This window comes from Ptychodera flava, chromosome 17 (genome assembly GCF_041260155.1).
Source record: "Ptychodera flava strain L36383 chromosome 17, AS_Pfla_20210202, whole genome shotgun sequence".
Taxonomy (NCBI): Eukaryota; Metazoa; Hemichordata; class Enteropneusta; family Ptychoderidae; genus Ptychodera; species Ptychodera flava.
Genome location: NC_091944.1, coordinates 3,456,060 through 3,479,119, shown reverse-complemented (window position 1 = coordinate 3,479,119; position 23,060 = coordinate 3,456,060). Strand labels below are relative to the sequence as shown.

The window sequence follows — 23,060 nt, the reverse complement described above, 5'->3', positions numbered from 1 at the left end:
AATTTCTGATGAAATCTGTAATTTTGTATTTTTGGGGCGATTTTTGTCATTTTTGGTCAAAAAATATGTATTTCCAAAACTACCGGTACTCATCTGAGAGCTTTCAAAGTTGGTATACAGGTTTGTATAGATGAACTAAATGATATTTATTGAAATTATGATAAAATCTGCAATTTTGAATTTTGGAGGCAATTTTTTCCATTTTTGGTAAAAAAATGTATTTCTCAAAAAGTACTGGTCTAACAGCTTTGGAATTTGGTATACACAGTGTTTCCCCTGGGTTCCAAAATCTTGTAGCAAATTTGGCTAGAAGCCCAAAAAAATTATTCGCCAAACCAGATATTCAATTAGCCAAGCCAATACCACTGATCACAAATGACGTAATTTCTTTCTCGTTAATATGCAAAAATAAATATTTGTCTTCACATCAGTAAGAATGACGGAAATAAACCCTGTTAGTGCTACTATGGATACTAAAAGTCACACCAATTTATGGTTCAGATTACAAGGTGCCAACATCAGCCACGCATACAACGTAAAATTTGTCCAAATTTCAAGCGACACTTGTTCAAAGTTAGGCGTATGCAACTATATTTTAGTAACAAACCAGAAATCGCTAGTATCGCTACAGACAACGGCACGAAACTTGGTGCAGCATACTAGTTTTTTTCAAACGAATCAGATATCCATTCTCGTAGCAGTTCAAAAGTAAAATACTCTCAGACTTAAAAAATATGTGCATTTTAGACTTCCAATACATTTACTTTACGCTTGAAGTTTAGCAAGCGAAACTCAGACAGACAGCGTATCAATGGCGCTTGGGTCAGGGGTCATCTCAAAGACGTCAGTGTGTATTCACAGCCAGCTTGAATCATGCCGAGGATCGCGGAAATCACGGATCATAAATCCAAATGTTTACGTCTACTATGTAAACAGAACCATAAAATATCAAATATATACCCTTTTGATGTGGAGAAATATCTTTTTGTTTCACTGACGATCAAGTTAAATGCTCAAATATCGCAACAAGACTTAGCGTATTATTTGCACGATATGAATGCGGAACAAGGCCGACTCAGCGGACGAGCGAGTGCCTTCTCTGAAAGTCTGTATTACGATGTCACGTCACAATACACCACGATCCGTGATACAGTGAATATTATTTGAAATCTGTCTTCAAGAATCAATTTTTGTCTAGGTTTTCAGTATTCCTCCTGTATAAATCGAGTAAATGAGTAGGTACCTTAGATTCACAGGCGCTGATTACCGCATATGGATTAACAGTAGGGAAGTTGTTGACATCTCTCCCTTCATTACAATCATTTGCAAAATTCCCATCCGTATCAGTAAGCTTACTGCACTGGGACAAATCAAACGACTTGACTTCCACATCATCAACCCTCATAATTCCCAAAACAGACCTAGCCCTAACAAGTCGATCAGTTTCATTTACATTAAGTACCCGCAAGGGAATTCTAGGTTTCCAAGGGTTAACTATAGCATGACATACCCCAATCCCATCTTCGAAAGCCCGAGTTGCCCTTGTGGGCATGACCATGGCAGTGAGGTGCTCCTCATTTTCAAGCGGCATCACACATGGGGTTAATCTCTTAACACTGGCCACTTGGGGATATTTTCCCTGAAATCCTACATGCCCTTCCTTTGGCGAAGTGGCCTTTCTACCCACCACTATAGTTTCACTGCATGCAGGGATGATAGTGTTCCTTTCAACCTTTATTCTCGTCAAGTATGGTTTCCGGTTAGAGACATTATTTGGTTTATCATCACAAGAGATAATTTTGCCATCCATTTCTATTACCCCTGCATTTGCATCAATTTTACAATTTAGAGGCCCTAAGCTAGATAGACCGAGTACACCCGTATCCCAGGGTTCCAAAGCAACGATGTAAACCGGTGCCTGAACACATTCATCATTTAACATGACTTCCCAGTAACAAAAACCGATTACGTCTTGTTTGTTATCACCAAAAGCGCTAACAGGTTCCTTAACTAAATACAACTGAGGTCTTTTATTCTCTGGGATTTCCAGAAACCAGTGTTCTGCCAAGAATGTATCAGTGGCACCAGTGTCAATTTGAATTCGACCTTTAACCCCTTGTATTGTAACATCAGTATACAGACGAGTTTTACGACACCAAGATAACTCAGTTGATTCTCGACAACCCACACCATTTTCTTTATTATTAAACTGGCCCCTCAAATTGTTGTCACCTTGGGCCGTTTTTTGTGTATCCATGTTTACTTGGACTGGGGGTCGACCCTCGCTCCCAGTCCACTCAAGTTTAAATTGCCCTGTTGTTTCAACAGAGGGCAGTTTCTCACAAAATGATCAGGTTGATTACAGTAAAAGCATACCCTTGCCTTCCCTTTGCCCTTGCTTATCTCAGTTGACCTTTGACCTTCAGACTTCGCCTTAAGAGACGAAATCTCAGTCCTTAATTCTGCCATGTTCTTTTGCAATTCAACCATTGTATTTGCAATATCAGATAACTTATCGGGTATGCCCTCATTTTCACAAAGAACTTTTATTTCAGCCCGTTTCCTAGTGTTAACCCCAGGTAGAGATCCCGCTAACATTAAAAAGTTTTCTTCATGGATACTTTCCCTGATTACGTCATCAAAGGTACAGCCCTCTATACGCCCAGTTTCATTAACCTTTCTACGTATTTCGGGCGTATCCACTGCATTGAAGTATGCGTCAATACAAAGCTGTTCAAACATATCGCCCTTAGTATCAGGGTATGCAATCGCCACAAGTTCCCTTATGTCTTGGGCTAAGCTCTGCAAAGATTCACCCTCATTACGTTGCCGTTGCTTTAGGTGTAAACGGCATATATCCCGTTTACCGATTGACCCAAAGCGCGCTGCAAGCCTCTGACAAAGTTGCTCATATGTCAGTTTATCAACGTCCAATGTGTTCAACAGTTGTAGTGCTGGCCCGGTCAACATTGCAAGCAAATACTCCCTACGTTCCCTCTCATTCAATTGATGCATGTCGCAATAGATGGTAAAATGAACTTTATAAACGTCCCATGAGACGCTACCAGAATAGCGCTCTGGTACGAGTCTAGAACGATAAGCATTTCGGCCTGAATTATGGCTTTGCCCCTCTGCCCATGATCTCGTCCTAAGATGAGCATCCTCACTTTGAAACGTCTGGGGCATCAGCGAATTTACGCAAGGCCGATATATCAATTTCTTCACGCCCTATTTGTACTGGTGATCCAGACACATTGACTTTCATTGACATATCCGAACGCGGACTCGTGTCTATGTGACTAGAAGCTACTAACTCCTCCCAGTCAGGGGTTATTTCTATACCAACCCTACACTTCTCCTTAGCAACCATTGTATTATTTCCCTCGGCGGGCGTCTCCCTTTGCCGCGCAAACAATCCCTTGCGCTCAGGTGACTTTTCCCGCCATTCTTCTGACCCCAAGGATGTTCGTTCATGATCAATTTTAGGCCGTGACTTATTTACTGAAGCAGATTCAGCTAACCGAAAAGAACTCCACGCCTGTTGCAATTCAGTACGTTCCTTGTCAAGTCTATGCTCTTCATGACGCAAAGCCTTTTCCCACTCTATCTAAATCCTTCCACTTTTACCCACTGACAACGGTGTACTAATGCGTGGAGCAGATGCAATACCCGAATCCATATTGAAAGCAATCTCGCTATCGAAAAATCCCTCTTTGCTAGCCATCGAACCGGCCGAGGTGACTACAGCAAAACAAGATGAATATTCGGTAGGAAATGATATAGCCCTCGGCTAATCGATTTGAATATTCCTAGCTAAAATACAACGATAGCGAAATAACAAAATAGCAAGATACAATTACACTGATCACTTACGGTGACTCGGTTCAAACGATTACACCGTAAATTATTACACAAAACCAACCTGACAATTGCGAAAGTCGCAAAATCAGCGGCAATTCAAACCCGACCGCTGCCAACCAGTGTCGTGGAAAATATTCAGTGTTGCGATTCGGAGCACAACATGCGGATCCATGCGGGTTAGACAGGGGATGAAAATTACAGCAAACAGTCCTGTAGACGTAATCCAGATCAATGTAGATCTAGAGACTACTCAACGGAACCAACCGGGGATGGAAAAAATGATGCAACACAGTACGTTCTGGTAGCGTACAAAGCCGATGTATTACGGTCAGCAGGGCGACAAATACACGTCCACCCTCAGCAAGGTACAGAGCTGCTTCTGAAAAATCCTGGGTACATGCGTGCATGTGACGTCACCCAACCGATCAGGTGACTTTGAACTCTGTTTTGATCGGCTATAAGTTCAAAAAGGCATGTACCAGGTTTACATCACTAAATAACGCTTAGAAAGTTTAATACATAACTATAACATATGACTGTAATAAGTAATGGTAATACATGTGAATGTATCAATGGGCAAATTCCATCACAATATATTGAATTTTTGATGAAATCTGTATTTTGTATTTTTGGGGCAATTTTTGCCATTTTTGGTCAAAAAATGTGTATTTCCAAAACTACTCATCTGATAGCTTTGAAATTTGGTATACAGGTTCCTACAGATGAATTAAATGATATTTACTGAAATTATGATGAAATCTGCAATTTTGTATTTTGGGGGCAATTTTTTCCATTTTTGGTCAAAAAATGTGTATTTCCAAAACTACTCATTTGATAGCTTTGAAATTTTGTATACAGGTTTCTATAGATGAACTAAATAGTATTTATGAAATTATGATGAAATCTGCAATTTTGAATTTTTTGGGCAATTTTTTCCATTTTTGGTAAAAAAATGTGTTTCTCAAAAAGTACTGGTCTGATAGCTTTGAAATTTGGTATACAGGTTTCTATAGATGAACTTAATGATATTTATTGAAATTATGATGAAATCAGCAATTTTGAATTTTTGGGGCAATTTTTTCCAGTTTTGGTCAAAAAATTTGTTTCTCAAAAAGGACTGGTCTGATAGCTTTGAAATTTGGTATACAGGTTTTTACAGATCAGCTAAGTAATATGTATTGAATTTCTGATGAAATCTGTAATTTTGTATTTTTGAGGCTATTTTTTTCATTTCTGGTCAAAAATGTGTATTACCAAAACTACTCATCTGATAGCTTTGAAATTTGGTGTACAGTTTCTATAGATGAACTAAATGATATTTATTGAAATTATGATGAAATCTGCACTATTTAATTTTTGGGGCAATTTTTTCCATTTTTGGTCAAAACATGTGCTTTGAAATTTGGAATGCAGGTTTTTACAGATGAGCTAAGTAATATGTATTGAATTTCTGATGAAATCTGTAATTTTGTATTTTTGGGGCGATTTTTGTCATTTTGGTCAAAAAATGTGTATTTCCAAAACTACCGGTACTCATCTGAGAGCTTTCAAAGTTGGTATACAGGTTTGTATAGATGAACTAAATGATATTTATTGAAATTATGATAAAATCTGCAATTTTGAATTTTGGAGGCAATTTTTTCCATTTTTGGTAAAAAAATGTATTTCTCAAAAAGTACTGGTCTAACAGCTTTGGAATTTGGTATACACAGTGTTTCCCCTGGGTTCCAAAATCTTGTAGCAAATTTGGCTAGAAGCCCAAAAAAATTATTCGCCAAACCAGATATTCAATTAGCCAAGCCAATACCACTGATCACAAATGACGTAATTTCTTTCTCGTTAATATGCAAAAATAAATATTTGTCTTCACATCAGTAAGAATGACGGAAATAAACCCTGTTAGTGCTACTATGGATACTAAAAGTCACACCAATTTATGGTTCAGATTACAAGGTGCCAACATCAGCCACGCATACAACGTAAAATTTGTCCAATTTCAAGCGACACTTGTTCAAAGTTAGGCGTATGCAACTATATTTTAGTAACAAACCAGAAATCGCTAGTATCGCTACAGACAACGGCACGAAACTTGGTGCAGCATACTAGTTTTTTTCAAACGAATCAGATATCCATTCTCGTAGCAGTTCAAAAGTAAAATACTCTCAGACTTAAAAAATATGTGCATTTTAGACTTCCAATACATTTACTTTACGCTTGAAGTTTAGCAAGCGAAACTCAGACAGACAGCGTATCAATGGCGCTTGGGTCAGGGGTCATCTCAAAGACGTCAGTGTGTATTCACAGCCAGCTTGAATCATGCCGAGGATCGCGGAAATCACGGATCATAAATCCAAATGTTTACGTCTACTATGTAAACAGAACCATAAAATATCAAATATATACCCTTTTGATGTGGAGAAATATCTTTTTGTTTCACTGACGATCAAGTTAAATGCTCAAATATCGCAACAAGACTTAGCGTATTTATTTGCACGATATGAATGCGGAACAAGGCCGACTCAGCGGACGAGCGAGTGCCTTCTCTGAAAGTCTGTATTACGATGTCACGTCACAATACACCACGATCCGTGATACAGTGAATGTTATTTGAAATCTGTCTTCAAGAAATCAATTATAGTCTTGTTTGCCTGTAAACACAAACAATTAATTTGCATACACAGAGACAACAAGGTTCCATATTGTACATGGAGGGGTAACTATTGTGCAACACATGCACACAACAATAGGGCGTAATCAACTGACTCTGTACAGTTTGAACCGCCAGTATAATTATAATCAACACTTGAAGACAAAAACACATTTCACTGACCTTTTTATCGATTAATTTTGGTGTTTGACCCAACTTACATTAGTTTAATTTACGTACGCGTGTGTAACTATCTGTGGCTTATCGAATCACGGACTCGTACTACCATACATACTAGTCAATCGGTTCGCCAAATTTGATCACGTATTTTGACAAGCACGCCACAAAATCCGCCACTAAATGGAAAGAAACCACTAAGTGTCGAGAGAAGAGTTTCATGTCTGGTTTATTTCGGTTAAAAAAATGCGTAACACGTATGAAATGTCTCGTGATGTCAACAGTTCGGAACAACTACATTGCATTTACAAACCGGGTCGACTGTCATGGCAGTCTCGCTCAAGGCCGGCCGGAGGTCAAATATCAACAGTTGAAAGGGGCCTTTTCGGCAGTCCAATGCTTGAAAATCGACAAAATACACTTCAATTTAACCAAATCCTTACAAATTTCCCAATCTTGCGTGTTTTGGGCTTCGAAATCTTAACCTCGGGTTCCATGTCGAGAGCTCGGCATCACACAGTGCCGCAATCTTGGCCGCCGAAAGGTTCGAAGTTTACTAACGCGATCGATTTGGTCAGCAAATCGCGTCATTTTTCCGTAAAATATCCTCGAAAAAACTGTAAAATCTGTCATTTCTATCACCCAGAGGGCAGTATCTTGGCATAATATAGTTGTCTTCCGTGTCTACGGCATGGCAAAGCTTTCAAAACGTACGTACGTCTTTTGTTCAATGCACTGTGGCCGTATCCGTGTACGTGTGAAACTGCAGACCTGGTTAAATATTCATGAAAACCGCTGACCTCTTTTAAAGAAATTCGCAGTTTCGTCTACATTCCCATTCAATCGATCTTCCAACAGAAACACAATGCACAATGCTAATCACTTTGTTCATGAAGAGTGTGGCTCACGTGCTTTATTCTGGTGGGTGGGGGGCGGACTCGGTGTCTCACAGTGCCCCGGCCCGTTGAAGTGTGAGTCTGGACTGGTGCTACCTCGTGTGGCCCCTCACTTCATCCACAGTCACAGCCAATCAACGGCCTCTAAATGTTTCCTTCGAAACTTCCCACCATCACCGATCAAGGCAATCCCGCCAAGATTACAACAGCATTGCAGCTGGTGTCATTTCCTTTGCTACACTTTCCATACTTTGTATCTATCAGCTGAGATCCACCCCAGCCTACATAGCTACATATCTCTGTGCCGACAAAACAATATTTTAACGCTTTACTTCGAACCGCTATAAAATATTAGTTTCGTCTACATTCCCATTCAATCGATCTTCCAACAGAAAACACAATACACAATGCTAATCACTTTGTTCATGAGGAGTGTGGCTCACGTGCTTTATTCTGGACCCCCCAAAGTATAGATCTTGTTGTCATAGACCTAATTTTTGAGTTACTGCTAGTCTATCATCTAGCTTGTCGTCCACGTAACGGTCCTTACAACTTTCTGATCGCCATCTGCCATGTATTTTAAGACAACGATCGTTCACCCCTGAGGCAGCTGCCATCGTGGCTCCCCCTGCCCTGAATGAATGAACAGTGAATCTGGACGGATTTGGGGCAAAGTCAGCTAATCTTGCCCCCACAATTCATTAGCTCTGGTATAGCTCAATGGTTTAATCGCCTTTACTAATTTTACAATGCCTCCCGATCTAGTTAAGGGTTTTAAAGGAAATCTTGAGAATGTAAATCGATGCCTGCCAATGAAACATATTTTTCTAGATTTATCACTGGGCAAGAGACAGTGCCTGTACGAGCAATGGCGACTTTATCTCCTTGTCTGTACTGATCAGTTTTGCTTGCTGCAATCATGAGTTCAAGATGGGAATCTGATACAAAAACATGGGAACATTTCAAATTCGACAACTCATTAAATCTCAGAAAACCTGAAAACATCAAAAGACACATAGCAATATCTCGTCTTGTTATTAAATCTGCCAATGAAGAATATTTCAAACACAGTTGCAGTAAAACTTCAACACGGACTATCTCCCTATGAACTGCTGGCTTGGCTAACACTCTCTTTGCTGACTCTATCACAGCTACAACAACTGGATTATCAGTGGGATTAATTAGACAGAAAGGGGTGAAACTATGCAGCCACTTGAGTGCATAAAACACGTTCAGAATAACAACAGACGATTTGTTGGAATCCTCAAATTCATAAAGAAGAGAGTCAAATGTAATGGACTCGCTGGGAACTCTTTCATTTTGTATGCATTAGCAAACTTTATCCAATGCTTTATGTAAGACACATAATTCAAAATTGTCCCGGGTGCCTTTGAACGTAGAATGACATCTGGTAGGACATCTGTGTATTTCTTTAAATCTGGGTGAATGACTTGGGTAGCTTCTCTGTCAAAAAGATGACACAGATTCAGTTCTGTTGGAGAGAAAAGAATATATTAGTTATAAATTGATTGGCGGAATTCTGCAAAAAATCAAATTAAAATTCCAACTTCAGAGCCAGCATTCTGAAGGGGAGTACGGTTTGTCGGAACACCGTATTTCTGTACTTGCCAGGCAACACTATGCCTTTTTCCTGTGGCAGCCATTTTATTTCTGTTACAGACTTTCAAAATTTTTGCCATCGTGGCAGAGCAGTGGCCAGTACGTGGCCCCTTCCCACGCTGGGATAACCAGCACGCCCTGTGCCTTACATGTTTGCATGTGTCTCAATACACGAGGAATCAGGTAGGGTGGAGGTACAACTCAATTGTTCTCACCTCCCCGATGAACAGAAAATGCACCAGCCGTCTCTGTTCCTGGGTTCCAAAATTTCGAGTTAAACCGTGAACATTTAGCATTATAATATGTGGCAAATCTGTCCACTGTGAATGGTCCCCATAAGGTGCTTAACATACTGAATATTAGAGGACTGATTCCCCCAATCATCGCAATCCACAATTTTGCTGATGTAGTCTGCCAAATCATTTTGACTCCTGGGGATCCAGACTACGTTTAAGGTTAGACCCTTCTGTACTATACAGTTATTAATACTCAAAGATATACTATGTAGATCAGGTTTGGTACTGCCATTCTCAATTACCCTGGGTACACCCCCCAGACCAGTATCCGGTCACTTTTATGAAAAACGATACTCACGCTTCATCGGCAACTCCGATACTACAACAACGCCATGTTTTTTTTTGCCCTGGAGGTCTGACATTACAAACAACCACAAATCACGGTCAAGCAGACAAAAGTAAAAGTAAAAAAGCTCCCTCAGCGAGTGAGGGCGCTAGACCGGTATGCGGTCGTCTGGCCCTGCAGCCCGGTCACATTGTAACAGTTGCACAAGCACTGTTAGAACGCAAATTTTCATAAAAAATTTGTGGCCCCTTATTAGTAGGAATACCTTTTCTCATGAAGGGAAAAATTTTAAAGGTAAATGAAAAATGCCATGGTCTCAGGGTGGCCAAAAACCCCAATAACAAACTGACCCCTGGACTTGTCAAATTCATTGTAAAGCCTAGAAAAAAATTGTGCTTTTTTTGTAACCAGACCTAGCCTGTTTGACCCCCCCCCAACCCAAAACATTTTTTCTTAAAGAAAAATCCCGCAAGATTGGCAAAACATGCTCAAAATCATATGTATTTGGAAGGTTTCTCATTTTTGCCAAATTTTTGAGTGAAAAAATTAGGACTTTTTGCCAGGCCTAACCTATTTTTAAAGGTCATGATACTGAAACCATGCAATTTTCTTTTATTTTGGCAAGTTTTGGTGATTTTTGTCTTCACTTTCTCGATCAACTCCAAAAAGTATCTTGAATTATTCTCATGCTCACTTTATGACTACAATAACTATGTTCGTCATACATTAACTTTATTCATTGGCTTAACACAGTACTGGACATTTCTACACGTTTCTGACTCAAGGAAGAAAATGAAATAAACAATAAAATCACTTAACAATTTCAAAAGTTACTGTCCCTTTAACATACACACGTCACTAATTAGTTACCTGGCCCACTTTGCACTTTTTGAAATCTCCAGGGGATAAATCCAATCGTACATGTTTTTTGCTCTTTCAAGGTTTGGGATAGGGACAAGGGAAAGTAGCATCTAAGTGAATTTCAATAAATTGTGTTACTGTAAAAGCGAAGAATTTTTAGTCACATGTCCATGTACTTACTATGATCAAGTGTTGTGCCCCTAACTTATGTTTCTTTCATTTTTGAAAACTCAAGTACAGATGTCATGTTGTAAAACAAAAAATAGAAAACAAAGCTCTATTGCAATGACAATTATGCATTTATTTCAAAAGTAAACAACAAACAAATCTGAAAATACAAGTTTAAACCTTTTTATAAATACTTTATAATTGCAAACTTTTCCTGAGTAACCTGTGAACAAGTTTTATTTTATAGGTAGTGTATAGTACCCGGACTAAGAAACTGTGATTTTTACAACATCTTTTTCAGCCATTTTTTTCACAGCATCATGCACCAGCTTCATGGCAGTACCAAGATTTTCATCGGTGACTGTGATAAAGTAGTTTGCAGGGATCACTGCGCCACCTCCCTTTTCATCGACCGCTGGCCATGGTGGAAAGCTTTGTTGTGGTGGACCAGTGACACAACTATACAGAAAAAAGAAATTGGTAGGCATTGAAGCAAACATGACCAGCCATGTAGCTTGGTTTGTGTAGAGTGCAATTATTGAATTTGGAACTTGTATGAAGTGCAAGGCTTGTCTCATCAAACACATTTTAATAGACATTCTAAAATGAATACATAATAAAGTAGGTGAATAAATTACAAAACAATTTTTTGCCTAAATATTTTCTTTTTTTGAGCTTAATCATGAATTCTTTTATATGATTTACCTATTGCATATTTTAAAGGGCAGATTAAGGATGTATTTTTATTTAATTATCAAATTAATCAAAAATAAAGCTGTTTACCATGTTACTTTGGATGTCAGTCCCATCTCCATACATTTATAGATTCCTTCACTGAGGATGTATGGCACGTGACCCATTGGTAGCCCTGCAACCTGCTTGAGCACCAGGTCCCGTTTATCGTCAGTTATGATGTTGTGCATGTTTGCATCAATGTCTACCAATTCAGGCAACCAAATCATTAAAGCATACTGGTCATAGGGATTACCATACTCCTTTCTCACTATGAGGTGTAAGCTTTCAGGAGCTCTCACTTGATATATATGGTACCTACATGAGCAAAGAATTCATTGTACTTTTGAAAAATCGATTGGAGGTTTCTTTATGTAAATAACATCAAATCGATTCCAGCAATCATTATCATTCAAGGCAAATAAATTACCAGGTCCAATAAACAGTAAAAACAAACACACAAAGAAAATGTTATGTAAATAATCAACAAAATGCATCAGAAAACTGTCATATCATTACAATGCTACAAATCTTTCACTGCATTGCAACTTCTATCTTAATAAATCTGTTACATGTGATCAGGATAAATGACATAAAAATTAAGGTGTGATCTGTTGCCATATTTTCATGGTGTCATTTTCAAACCAAGATTGCTTTGCAGCATACAGGAGGATGTGTATGGAAGTATAATTTCTCACTTACATTGAATTATGTGTATAATTTTAAACAAGGTAAAGTAATAAATAGGTGCTACAGTCTTACTGGCCAACCAGTGGAAAAAAGTGGGCATCTACACAATCATAAAAAAACAAACACAATGCAATTTACTTTGAAACTAAAACTTCATATGTCATCAGTAACAATGTTTATCGTGCATAGAAAAGCAGTATTGGTCAGCATAAAACTGGACATTTCCATAAATTTAACAAGAAAATAAAGGATATACATGGAGCTAAAGCGCAAACATAAAAAGTGACAGCTACTCCCCCTAATGGGTTGAACTGATTGAATACCGAGGAAAATGGCAGATATTTTGAGAACAACAACAAATGTACAGTTCTTACCCCTTAATGACAGCATTCCCAATCGATATTACAGGCATATCTAGAGAACAAAGACAGAAGATATAGTTAATTCTGTTTTGTTTTGTCTTATCTAACCCTTTTTCATTATTTGTTGTCACACTCATGACAAATAAATGGTAACTGGGGATGATCAATGGCACTACAGTCGTGGCCTACTGGAATGCATGAGACATGCATCCACCAGTCACATCCCCCTGCACTTTTTTCACACTGTACCCATAACATACACTCATCATCACCAAAGGGCACATGGCAGACTTTACAACAGTCACTTGACTCATTGTCTTGGAAGTCAAGACGGCGTCTTTTCCTGGTGTTTGCTCTTGATGGAATACAAGCAGTAGCCCTCCTTGACGCCTCTTTTTCTTTCTTCTTCCTTTCTCTCTCTCTCTTTTTTCTTCTCTCTCATGTTTTTTCTTGGCTATGGTTTCTTCTCGCACCTTCTTTTGCTCGCTTTTTTGCCGCAGCCTGTCTTGCTTTTCTTTGATTTGACGAAGATGTTTGAGATGTTCTTCTTGGTAGACCATCTTTGCCCTCGGACCATTTAGGAAGTTTGGTAGACGTTGAACAACACTCTTTGCTCCAGGCTTTCTATTTCTTTTTCCAATTTCTGGGTAAGTGAGCACTTCATCGAGGACTGGAGAAACTTTTTGTGATGGTGGTGTTGTACCTGTAATTCTTCTGGAACTTGAAGTGACTGGAGTACTTGCGTAGTCAGATAATGGGGCTGCTTGGCTTGCAGTTGCTATGTCTACATGTAGATCACTGCCTGATTGGTTTGGTGTGACAATGGTGTTGATTTTGGCAGAGGAATCTGTTGCAGCACCTGTTGGACTGTTAGACTCTGCAGCCATCGTTGTTGACACACCTTCACTGTTGACAGATGAGTGTGCAGATGCAGCAGCTCCACCGTCTTTGTTAGATGCTTGATAGGCTTTTTTCCAAATTCGAAAGGATGGACTGCCAGGCAAGTCGTAACCCTCTTCGATTCGTTGTCTGTACTTGTCCTTCTCTGGTGTAGACAGTACCTCTTCAACCATTTCAAAGAGACTGTTCACTTCTCCTTCTGCTACCTTCTTTCCTTCCTCAACATCGTCATCGTTGGTGCTGCAGTCTTGAAAAGTAGTAGAAGGGAGCAGCATATCACTTGAAATCTTGGACCGATTGATGGGATATATCCCGGATCTCAGAAAACTGTTGGATATATTCATCATCGTTGCACTACGTAGCCATGCAGATCGGAATACCCTGGCAAAAGTCTTCTTGGTTACCTCTTCACCAGGATTTTCCACCATATATTCTCTTACTGCAGTGACCCATGCAGCTTTCAAGGGGCCAAAGAGAGAGACATCACACGGTTGTAGAAAATGTGATGCATTTGGAAGGAGTCGGTATAGCAGGATGTCGTTCTCTTCTGCAAGCTTGAAGACTTCAAAATCCAAATGAGAGATGTGGCTATCAAACAGAAGCACTACAGGTCTGGCTGCTGGTATGTTGGGGATAAAATGGTTCCCAAGCCATGAATAAAAAGCTTGTGTCTCCATCCAGCCTGTTTCTGTAAAATAGCAGCTAGCTCCATCAACTCCTCCAGCCAACGGATTCCATGATCTTGGAATGGTCTTTAACGGATACAGGTGATAAGGAGGTATGGAGCCACCTGCAGCGTTGATACAGGCTAATACAGTTATTTGACTCTTGCTATTGGCTGTAATTTGGGGAAGGGCACCTCTGCTATTTCTGGCTGGTCCCAGCACTTTCCCAGTCTTCACTTGCATGCAGAAACCCGACTCGTCGCAATTCCATATCTGGGCTGGCTTGTCGAGCAAATGATGATCAGAAATAAACTCTTCATATCCTCTAAACCACTTGTCCACCTCCCTCTGGGTCACCCTGGCACGTTTTAAGTCCAGTTTTCTGGTACTTACAAGTTTAACGGATGGGTTCCTCTTGAGGAATGACTTGTACCACCGGTCACCGGGTAGATTTGGAGGATTTTTCTTCATCAAAATGGTGTTCCTCTTGTCCTTGTCTAAGATAGCCTTCACGGTCTGGAATAACTTGCTCTTACTGACACCAAATCCTCTCTGGCCCATCTGGATAATCCACTTTGCTAGTTTTTTTTCTTCTGCAGTGGTTAGTATTGGTGCTGGCCCTTTACGTCTTTCAATGTTAACTTTTCCAGTAACTCTGTCACTCAGTGTTGACCGCTTGACTCCCCACTTTGCAGCTGCTTTCCTCAGTGACATTTTGTTTTCTACAACATCTGTCACAGCTCCAGCAAACACCTTCTCTCTCTCCATGACTTCACTAAATAAATAGAAACCATACAGGAAAACATTGTTTATGCTAATAAATTACCCCATAGTACTCTGCACCATAGTATCATATTTATACTTACTTGTTTGTTTTTAATATCCTGATCGTGTACTTGTGCACTGTAAATAACCTGTTGGAATTATCATAATATTTTGGATGGTTTATTAAAGACAGCATCAATTCCACTTTATCAGTTGTTTGCTTAACTATAAGGCCTAAAAATGTGTTTCCTGTCACACAAACTTCAGAAATAGGATGTACATAGATAGATTCAGGGAAAATATTTTCCTATTTTTAACTCAAAGTGAGGAAAACGTGAGAAATTTTCCAAAAATTCCATCGTTTTGACCTTTTACCTGTTTACAAGAAAGTTGATCATGATTTTTACGTTACAATTCATATTCATTTTATTATTTAATAATAACTTACTCAAGCTACTGTCGATTTATTGTTTTGAGACAAGGTTGCACATGTAGTTTTGAAACGCTAATAAAGCCAAGATATTTGATAATTAGAAAAAGTACGCAATTTCTGATGCCCCGGTAAATTTCGAATATAGTGAATTTCATTACCAAAAAAAAGCTAGGAATTCGGGACTTACAAGCCAACAGTGCACGCAATATCTATGACAAGTCTAGCAGACCGGCTTACTGGTCTACAACATCCTTCCCGACGTACGCGAAAGGCGCGTAAAAGTTTGCGCCAATTTTGAAATCTGATATATGAACCTGTTCATGATGAAAAGACAAGTACTAAAACAGCAATTTTGGTGGAAATAGTCAAAAATAGTGACGACAGGGCGATTTTGAAAGTGCGGCTCTTGCTTAGCTACCGTAAAATGCACAGTGCGAAGGCAATGAACGATTGTACCCACCTCTTGACTTTTGACTTTTCCGCTCGAGTTCTGCCCGTACGGCGCTGAAACTTCAAGTGAATACCAATGGGTGTACCCATCAAACACTGCGATTCTTAAATATCGTTTAGGTATCGCGAGAAAAAATGAGGAAGGCCTTTTCCGCGAAGCGTCCGGGCAACGGTACCGACCGGATATTGGTCTGGGGGTGTACGTTCATTTTATCTGTAAACAAAGTGACCGTCTTATGCTCTAGCCTATTTCCATATTTTCTGAGCATATTTTCTACTGCTTTTGTTTCTCTCTATGTCGAACTCATCGATTTCTCACTTTGTGCAATCATAAGCCTGCCTTTCACTGAGGCTATACTCCGTATGCCTGTTCTGAGGCATCCGAGTAAACTAGAATGTCTGCATTCATAATCTCCCTACTCTGTTCAAGCCAATGAGCTGAATTAAGTGACACTATATTACTTGACCAAAACTCTAATTTTGAGACTACCTCAGACGGTATGATCATACAAATTACAATCATTCCATGACTTCCTTGTTTCTATCATGTAATATAGATACCTCGTGCGAAGCTTACACACTGAACCAACCACCAACATTCATCGACACTATCAGTCCCGCTACTTTGCTAGTAGAAGAATGGGTACTCTGACTGCATTTGTCCTCATCTGCATGATACATGCGATAGTATAGACTATGAGTTTGGTAACCCTATACGTCCCGTTACTACTGCGAATTTGTTTTCTCCGAGATAAATATCGTAACCTATCCACAAAATAGTAGGCACTGGAATCCAAATACAGTTTGCCTCGCTCATAAGGAACCGGCGTCTACTATCGTTTGGTGAACATGTTCTGCATCACGGCTGGCAACTTCCCACGAGGACGCCCCTCCTAAGCCATCATCAATGTAAATCAAGGACACCAACCTCGTACGATGGGTTTCAGTAATTTTGTAAACAAGTACGGCGCAGAAGAAAGGCCAAAAGGCAATACGTTAAACACAAAGTACGATGTTACATCGCTGTCTGAAAACTTCCATGCAAAGCCTAAAAATGTTCTATGAACGGGAAAAATTTTCACGTGGTGATATGCAGATTTGATGTCAAATTTGTACATAAATTGTGCTTCGCTCAAAAGCTCTCTAGCTACTGCAATATCTTCAATTTTTAAAGTATGCCTGTAAAGAGAAACTATTAACGTATCTAAGATCCAGAATTAATCTACGCTTTCCCGGGTTGATATTAACTGTCAGCGGGTTAACAATCTTAGGTTTTGAACTATATTCCGAAATGCAATGTTTATTCAGTAGAGCAATGATTTCTTTTTAAACGAAAATCCTCTCTCTAAGGGCGGACCGTTATTACACATCAGTTTAGGCGTCGGGTGAAAGGCAAGCGGCAGTCTGTAGCCTTCCTTCACCACCCCTAAAATAAATGACGACTATGTACGCTTCTTCCAAAAATCCAATGAAGTGCAAGGCGGCCTTTTGGTGAAAAATCATCAGACAAAACGTGAAATGCATCCCTTGTATTCAAAAATGTTGAATGACTGACACCCTCTCTCAAATGTGTGTTCAGATTTGACCTATCGCACAAACCTTGTGAATTTTTAGGCAAACTATTACCAACAACAGTTTCGTATTCCATATCAAAAGAAATACTTATCTGTGTCCCATTTGAGGATATCGGTACACTCACACCAGTTGCCATCTAAGATTGGGCAGTCGGATCGCCAATGGCCGGATTTTCCGCACATGTGACAGACATCACGTGATTTATCACGTTGATTACGTCTTCCTCCAGTCTGCCACTGGCCCTGACCCTGACCCTGTGCTGGGGAAATTGGGCGCCCAAGGATTACTGCTGAAAACGTCTTGCGTTTGTTACTCTTTTCTTTCTGCTTTTCTTTTGCTCGTTTTTCAGCCCTATGAGCCGCTTTCCAGAGTCTCTTCTCATCCTCTTCATCGCTGGCGAGCTCTCGGGTTTCATATTCCTCTGCCGTCTTCCATCCGAGTTTTTCAGAATAGGCAATGAGCACTATCGTGGATAAGTTTCGTACCTGCTTCGAGTGTCGAGTCTTTGGCCTTCTCCAGTTTCCTTGCGTCAATCTTCTTTGTCGCTTTTTCAATACAGTCCAGCACTTGGTCATTGTGTTTGAATTGCTTAGCTTCTCGCAACCTTTCTTCTTAAATGTTCTGGGCTCTCTGTACTTCAGGTGGCTTCGGATTTCGTTGAGACTCTCATGCGCCCGGTCGTTGACTTCTTTACGAAAGTCGTGCAGCTTCGAATCCATCAGTTTACCTATATTGTGTAACAGTTTCTCGTCTCTGCCTGCCATCCGTGCGTCCACTTCGGCGGTAATACCATCTAAGTGATCTGGCAGCCCACCTTGTGAAGCAGATTGCTGAGGTCCGTCCTGATTCATAGACATATTACTGGAATAATTCATTTGTTTCGGTAAATACGGCGGACTCAGTGTCTCACAGTGCCCCAGCCCGTTGAAGCATGAGTCTGGACTGGTGCTACCTCGTGTGGCACCCTCACTTCATCCACAGTCACAGCCAATCAACGGCCTCTAAATGTTTCCTTCGAAACTTCCCACCAATCACCGATCAAGGCAATCCCGCCAAGATTACAACAGCATTGCAGCTGGTGTCATTTCTTTAACCTGAGTGCTCCCGTTTGGGTTATAAAATTTAGATTTCTTTAACCTGAGTGGACAGTATTGCTGGTGGATATTTACTGTCCCCGAGTCTGTCTGATAGCTCAGTAAAAAAGCTTCGTGCTTTTCCGATTACTATATGTGTGTACTGTGTGTGTGTGTGTATATACTGTGTCTGTGTGTCGTCTGCTCCACGCACACCGTGTTGCTCGGTCGCGCACAGAATTGCAACATCTAAGTCGGTTACTGTGACCAAGTCTCTTTTTTGGGGTTGGAAGCAGTGGCCGACTGGTTTTGTGTGAGGCCTATCAGCTAGGCGATGTTGCCGTGAGTGTGTGGGGGCTCGAATCCCGTTTGGGTTATAGTAAAATTTAGATTCCTTTGCTACAGTTTCCATACTTTGTATCTATCAGCTGAGATCCACCCCAGCCTACATAGCTACATATCTCTGTGCCGACAAAACAATATTTTAACGCTTTACTTTGAACCGCTAATATTATATAGGCTCAGCCCTTGGTGTCGCGCCAGGGTTAAGATTGGCAATGTTATTTGTATTGATTCATGATAAACTGTAATTTTTACTTCATAAACGTTTATATGACAACTATGCCCAGTTTCCCTCTGATGAAAGCAGTTCATGTACGTACACGACATCAAACCCTGCAGCAGGGCAGGTATAGATTTTCTGTAGCGTGTAAAAATTTTGGACAAAAATTGGCAATTTTTACAATGATAACAGCCTATTGCGTTAAACAAGGGACGTATTATGCAATCATTATCATTGCAATGGTAACCGCACTGCCCACCTTCCACTTGCAAGCTGAAAACTATAGCGTTCCGTCTAAAAACTGGCAATTTTTGAATCTAATTATTGACACAGGGGGCGCTCTTCTATAATTCAATCCCAGCATTCTTTGCGTATGCCCCCGTTCATATGCACGACAGTTTTCTCCCTTTATCTATATTAACGATATTTTGTATCAGCGACAAGGTGCATAATAACATTTACTGGCTAATAAAAGAGGTATATTTTATAAAAGGCATGTTATATAATAGTAATTTGTTTCGTATTTGTTTATTTACGAGTACTCAAAAAAAAAAATGGCGGCGCCCATGAGAGAAGGGTATCTTCCGGTTACTCGCATAGTATATTTGAATAAGCGCATGCGTAGTCAGTAAGCCACTGGCGCGACTAAAAATATTATAAATTACTGGAATTTTTTATTGTTAGGCTGCATGATGTCATTATTTTGGTCCTTATATGGTACTAAACTGGGTTCAAAGGGTTAGGAATACCCTTCTTCTGGCTGAGTTCAGCAATGCATAGCTAAGTTAGGCATAAGCATAGAACGCAACCACTGTCGGTTTATATACAGACGTGGCGCTGAGAGCGAGAATGCAGTGTCGGTTTATAAACCGACGCGGCGCTTTAAGGGTTCATTTTTTTGAGAAAAGGAACTCCTAGTTGATCATTGTTACAAAGTATGTATGATATAGAGATGCATGGATAGTTGGAAACCATGTGCATGCAATATCGCTCACAGCTTGGATTTATCTATCACTTTTTGTCTGAAATTTATCACTTATTTGTCCTTTGACAGGACCTTTACGGGACAAGATGAATACTCTAATTGATCACCTGAAGGATAAGTATAGACGTCACTATTCAAAACTTTCACCAATTCCATGGCGTGCCATTCATCTAAACTTACATGAAGTATACACAACACTGGAAGTAAAAGAAGTAAAGAGAGGTACAGCAAAAGCTGGTAAACAATTAGAAAATCTCCATGACATCTTTAAGTCGCCTGACAACAGGCGTATCAGGATAGAGGGCGCACCAGCTATGGGAAAGTCCACATTGTGTAGGAAGTTAGCCTACGACTGGTCTTGTGGTGGGTTACAGCAGTCACGTCCCCTCGAGTGGCCCTCACTCCTTTTCTTTTTGGAAATGAGACACATAGCGGAAAACAATATGATTGGCGAAATATTTAACCAGCTCATACCGGATGACTTCGACCTTTCCACGCAAGAGCTTTTAGAAATAGTTTCACAGAACATAGACTCCGTTTTATTTTTATGTGATGGCTTAGATGAGCCTGATGAACGTCAGGTGACAAGTTCTGAAATTCCAAAACTTATTTCAGAGGATCTGTATTCTCGGTGCACAGTTGTTATCACAACAAGACCACATCTATGCGATAAGTACTTGGAAAGTTGTGATTTGTATTTATTAGTGAAGGGTTTTACATCACGAAGAACGGAAGAGTACATTTTAAAGTATTTTAAGGATGACACCCAGAGAGGTGATTCCCTGATTGCAGAGATTAAGAAACAGAAAGAGAGTACAGATTCTCTAACAGATCTTTTGAGAAATCCATTACATGTTTCATTTCTGTGCATTCTTTGGGAGTATCAGGAATTGGAAAATGATCACTTTCCAGAGACACTCAGTGAATTATACTCAGACATCCTTGAATGTATTCTTAAAAGATATTGTGTAACGTACGGGATCGAATTAAACAATGGTGACGTGCCAGAAAATATTCTTGAGGATAGAGATAAACTAGCCGCAGATTCCTATAAACTTTTCAAAAATAAACAGACTAACTTTGATAAGACTCAGATTTCCTCTGAAATCTCTCTCAATTTTGGACTTCTAGTCAAAGACCTTGGACATGCTATAAGAAAATGTACTGAAATTTATTTTTTCTACCACAAAACATGGCTTGAATACTTTACAGCATTGCATGTAAATTCTCAGTTGAAATCACAAGATACCAGAATTCATCAGGCATTTCTGGAACATCCACGTAAATACTTCCCTGTTTTGAAATTTATTGCTGGTATTGCAACCAGAGAGGAAGGAAGAGTCTTATTCAATGAATTCAACAGGGTCGTGCGTGAAAAGTTTGGGTCATTGACCTGTGGTTATAAGAAGAGAACAGAAACATCAAAGTATCTTCAAAACCTGATCGGTCAGTTTATTAAATGTTTCTTGGAATCTAAATATTCTGAAGAATTGATCCGGTGCCTTGACATATTGAAAGAAGGTACTATTGTTTACGAAAAATTATCTTTTCCTATAGATAAACTTTATACGATTTCTTGGAATGCTATATCTGCTACCATTCCAATGTATCTAGATAAAGAATGCTGCAGTTTTCAAAATTTTCTACGCATGTTGCAACTCCTTGGAAAAACTGATATCACTCTTGACACACTATGTGTACTAGGAATTCCAGACAAAAAGATCAACAGCTGTCTAGGAATATTAAATGAAAGTACAGTTTATGTGAAATTTCTCACTATTTATTCAGAAACCAGGTGGACACTAAAAGATATTGATAATTTGGCTGGTATAATAAACAATTTCAGGGGTGAAAGTATTTCCCTATCATTAAATGTTGATGCAGGGAATATCTCTGGGCTAAAAAATATAATCGAAAGAATTAAAGAAAACTCATCAGTGAAATGTTTCAAATTTAAATCAGATCAATGTGATGACATACTGCAAACAATGACACACAATGGTACACAAGAAATTGTTTGCATTAGGGACAATGACTCTTCCATGACAGATGCAGAAGTCAATGCTTTGTGCACTTTCCTTGAAAACTGTGATTCTACAGAGTCATTAAAATTGCATATGCGTTATGTGAGCAGTTCAGATTTAATTCTGAAAATGAAAGCAGCACTGATGAAAATAAGTCCCAGTTTGAAATCACTGCACTTTGTGGAACGTTTTGATGAATTGTACAATGCTTTGTCAGCTAACACGGCATTGAATGATATAGGTATGGCGATCAAACTTGACACAGATGGTGAATTAATTTGCAGTTATATAAAACAGAATAAGTATGCCAAGTCAATGACAATTTATGACTACGGTGTTTTAAATAATGAGATGTGTCAGAGCATAGCAGCAGCTCTGAGGGAAAACAAGGTTCTGAAACACTTGAAGATTGAAACCATGTATAATGGCTATACATGGATTGTAATGAAAAATGTACTTATACCTGTCAGCAAAGAAATAGAAACAAATCAGGTTACTCTGGATTCAATCACACTAAGGACACTCATTACGAACAACTGTGGATGTACTAAATTACTGTCAATAGTATCAAGCTGGAAAAACTAGACAATTGGTACCATCAAGTTTATCCATCAGTTTATTCAGATAGACACCATCACCTAATACGCTACACCTCTGAGCATTCTTCTAATGCTATGTAAATATAGAACAGTAGAAAGTTTCCATGAATATAGAATGCAGAATGTCTGATATAGAATATACCTTAAGTTATGTAATATTCATAATTATTTTATTATTATACTTCTATTACTATTATTGTTGTTGTTGTTATTTATTTTTTTCAACTTGTCATGCTATCAATTTTCTGTATATAAAATATTGGATGTAAAATGTATGGTATTACCAGTATATGTGAAATGTTCTGTACATTTTATATCATTGACATTTGTCAATATTGTGTTTATGGACAGTTATTATATGTTGAATATAATGGAAAAATAAAAATTAAAATGCAGTGCATTAATTCCATAATCATGAAGAGTATATTTTGTC

At 39.2% G+C, this 23,060-nt stretch overlaps 1 protein-coding gene across 1 annotated transcript in view; it reads left to right on the top strand.

Annotated features, from left to right (window-relative positions):
- The window catches only part of LOC139116592 (NACHT, LRR and PYD domains-containing protein 3-like), a 49,870-nt gene extending 27,257 nt beyond the window's left edge, over positions 1–22,613 (top strand). The window contains exons 4-5 of the mRNA XM_070679187.1: positions 20,074–21,525; positions 22,054–22,613. Of these exons, the coding sequence (XP_070535288.1) occupies positions 20,074–21,525; positions 22,054–22,613 (2,012 nt within the window). The remainder of the gene's footprint in view (positions 1–20,073; positions 21,526–22,053) is intronic.
- Positions 22,614–23,060: the final 447 nt, after the last annotated feature.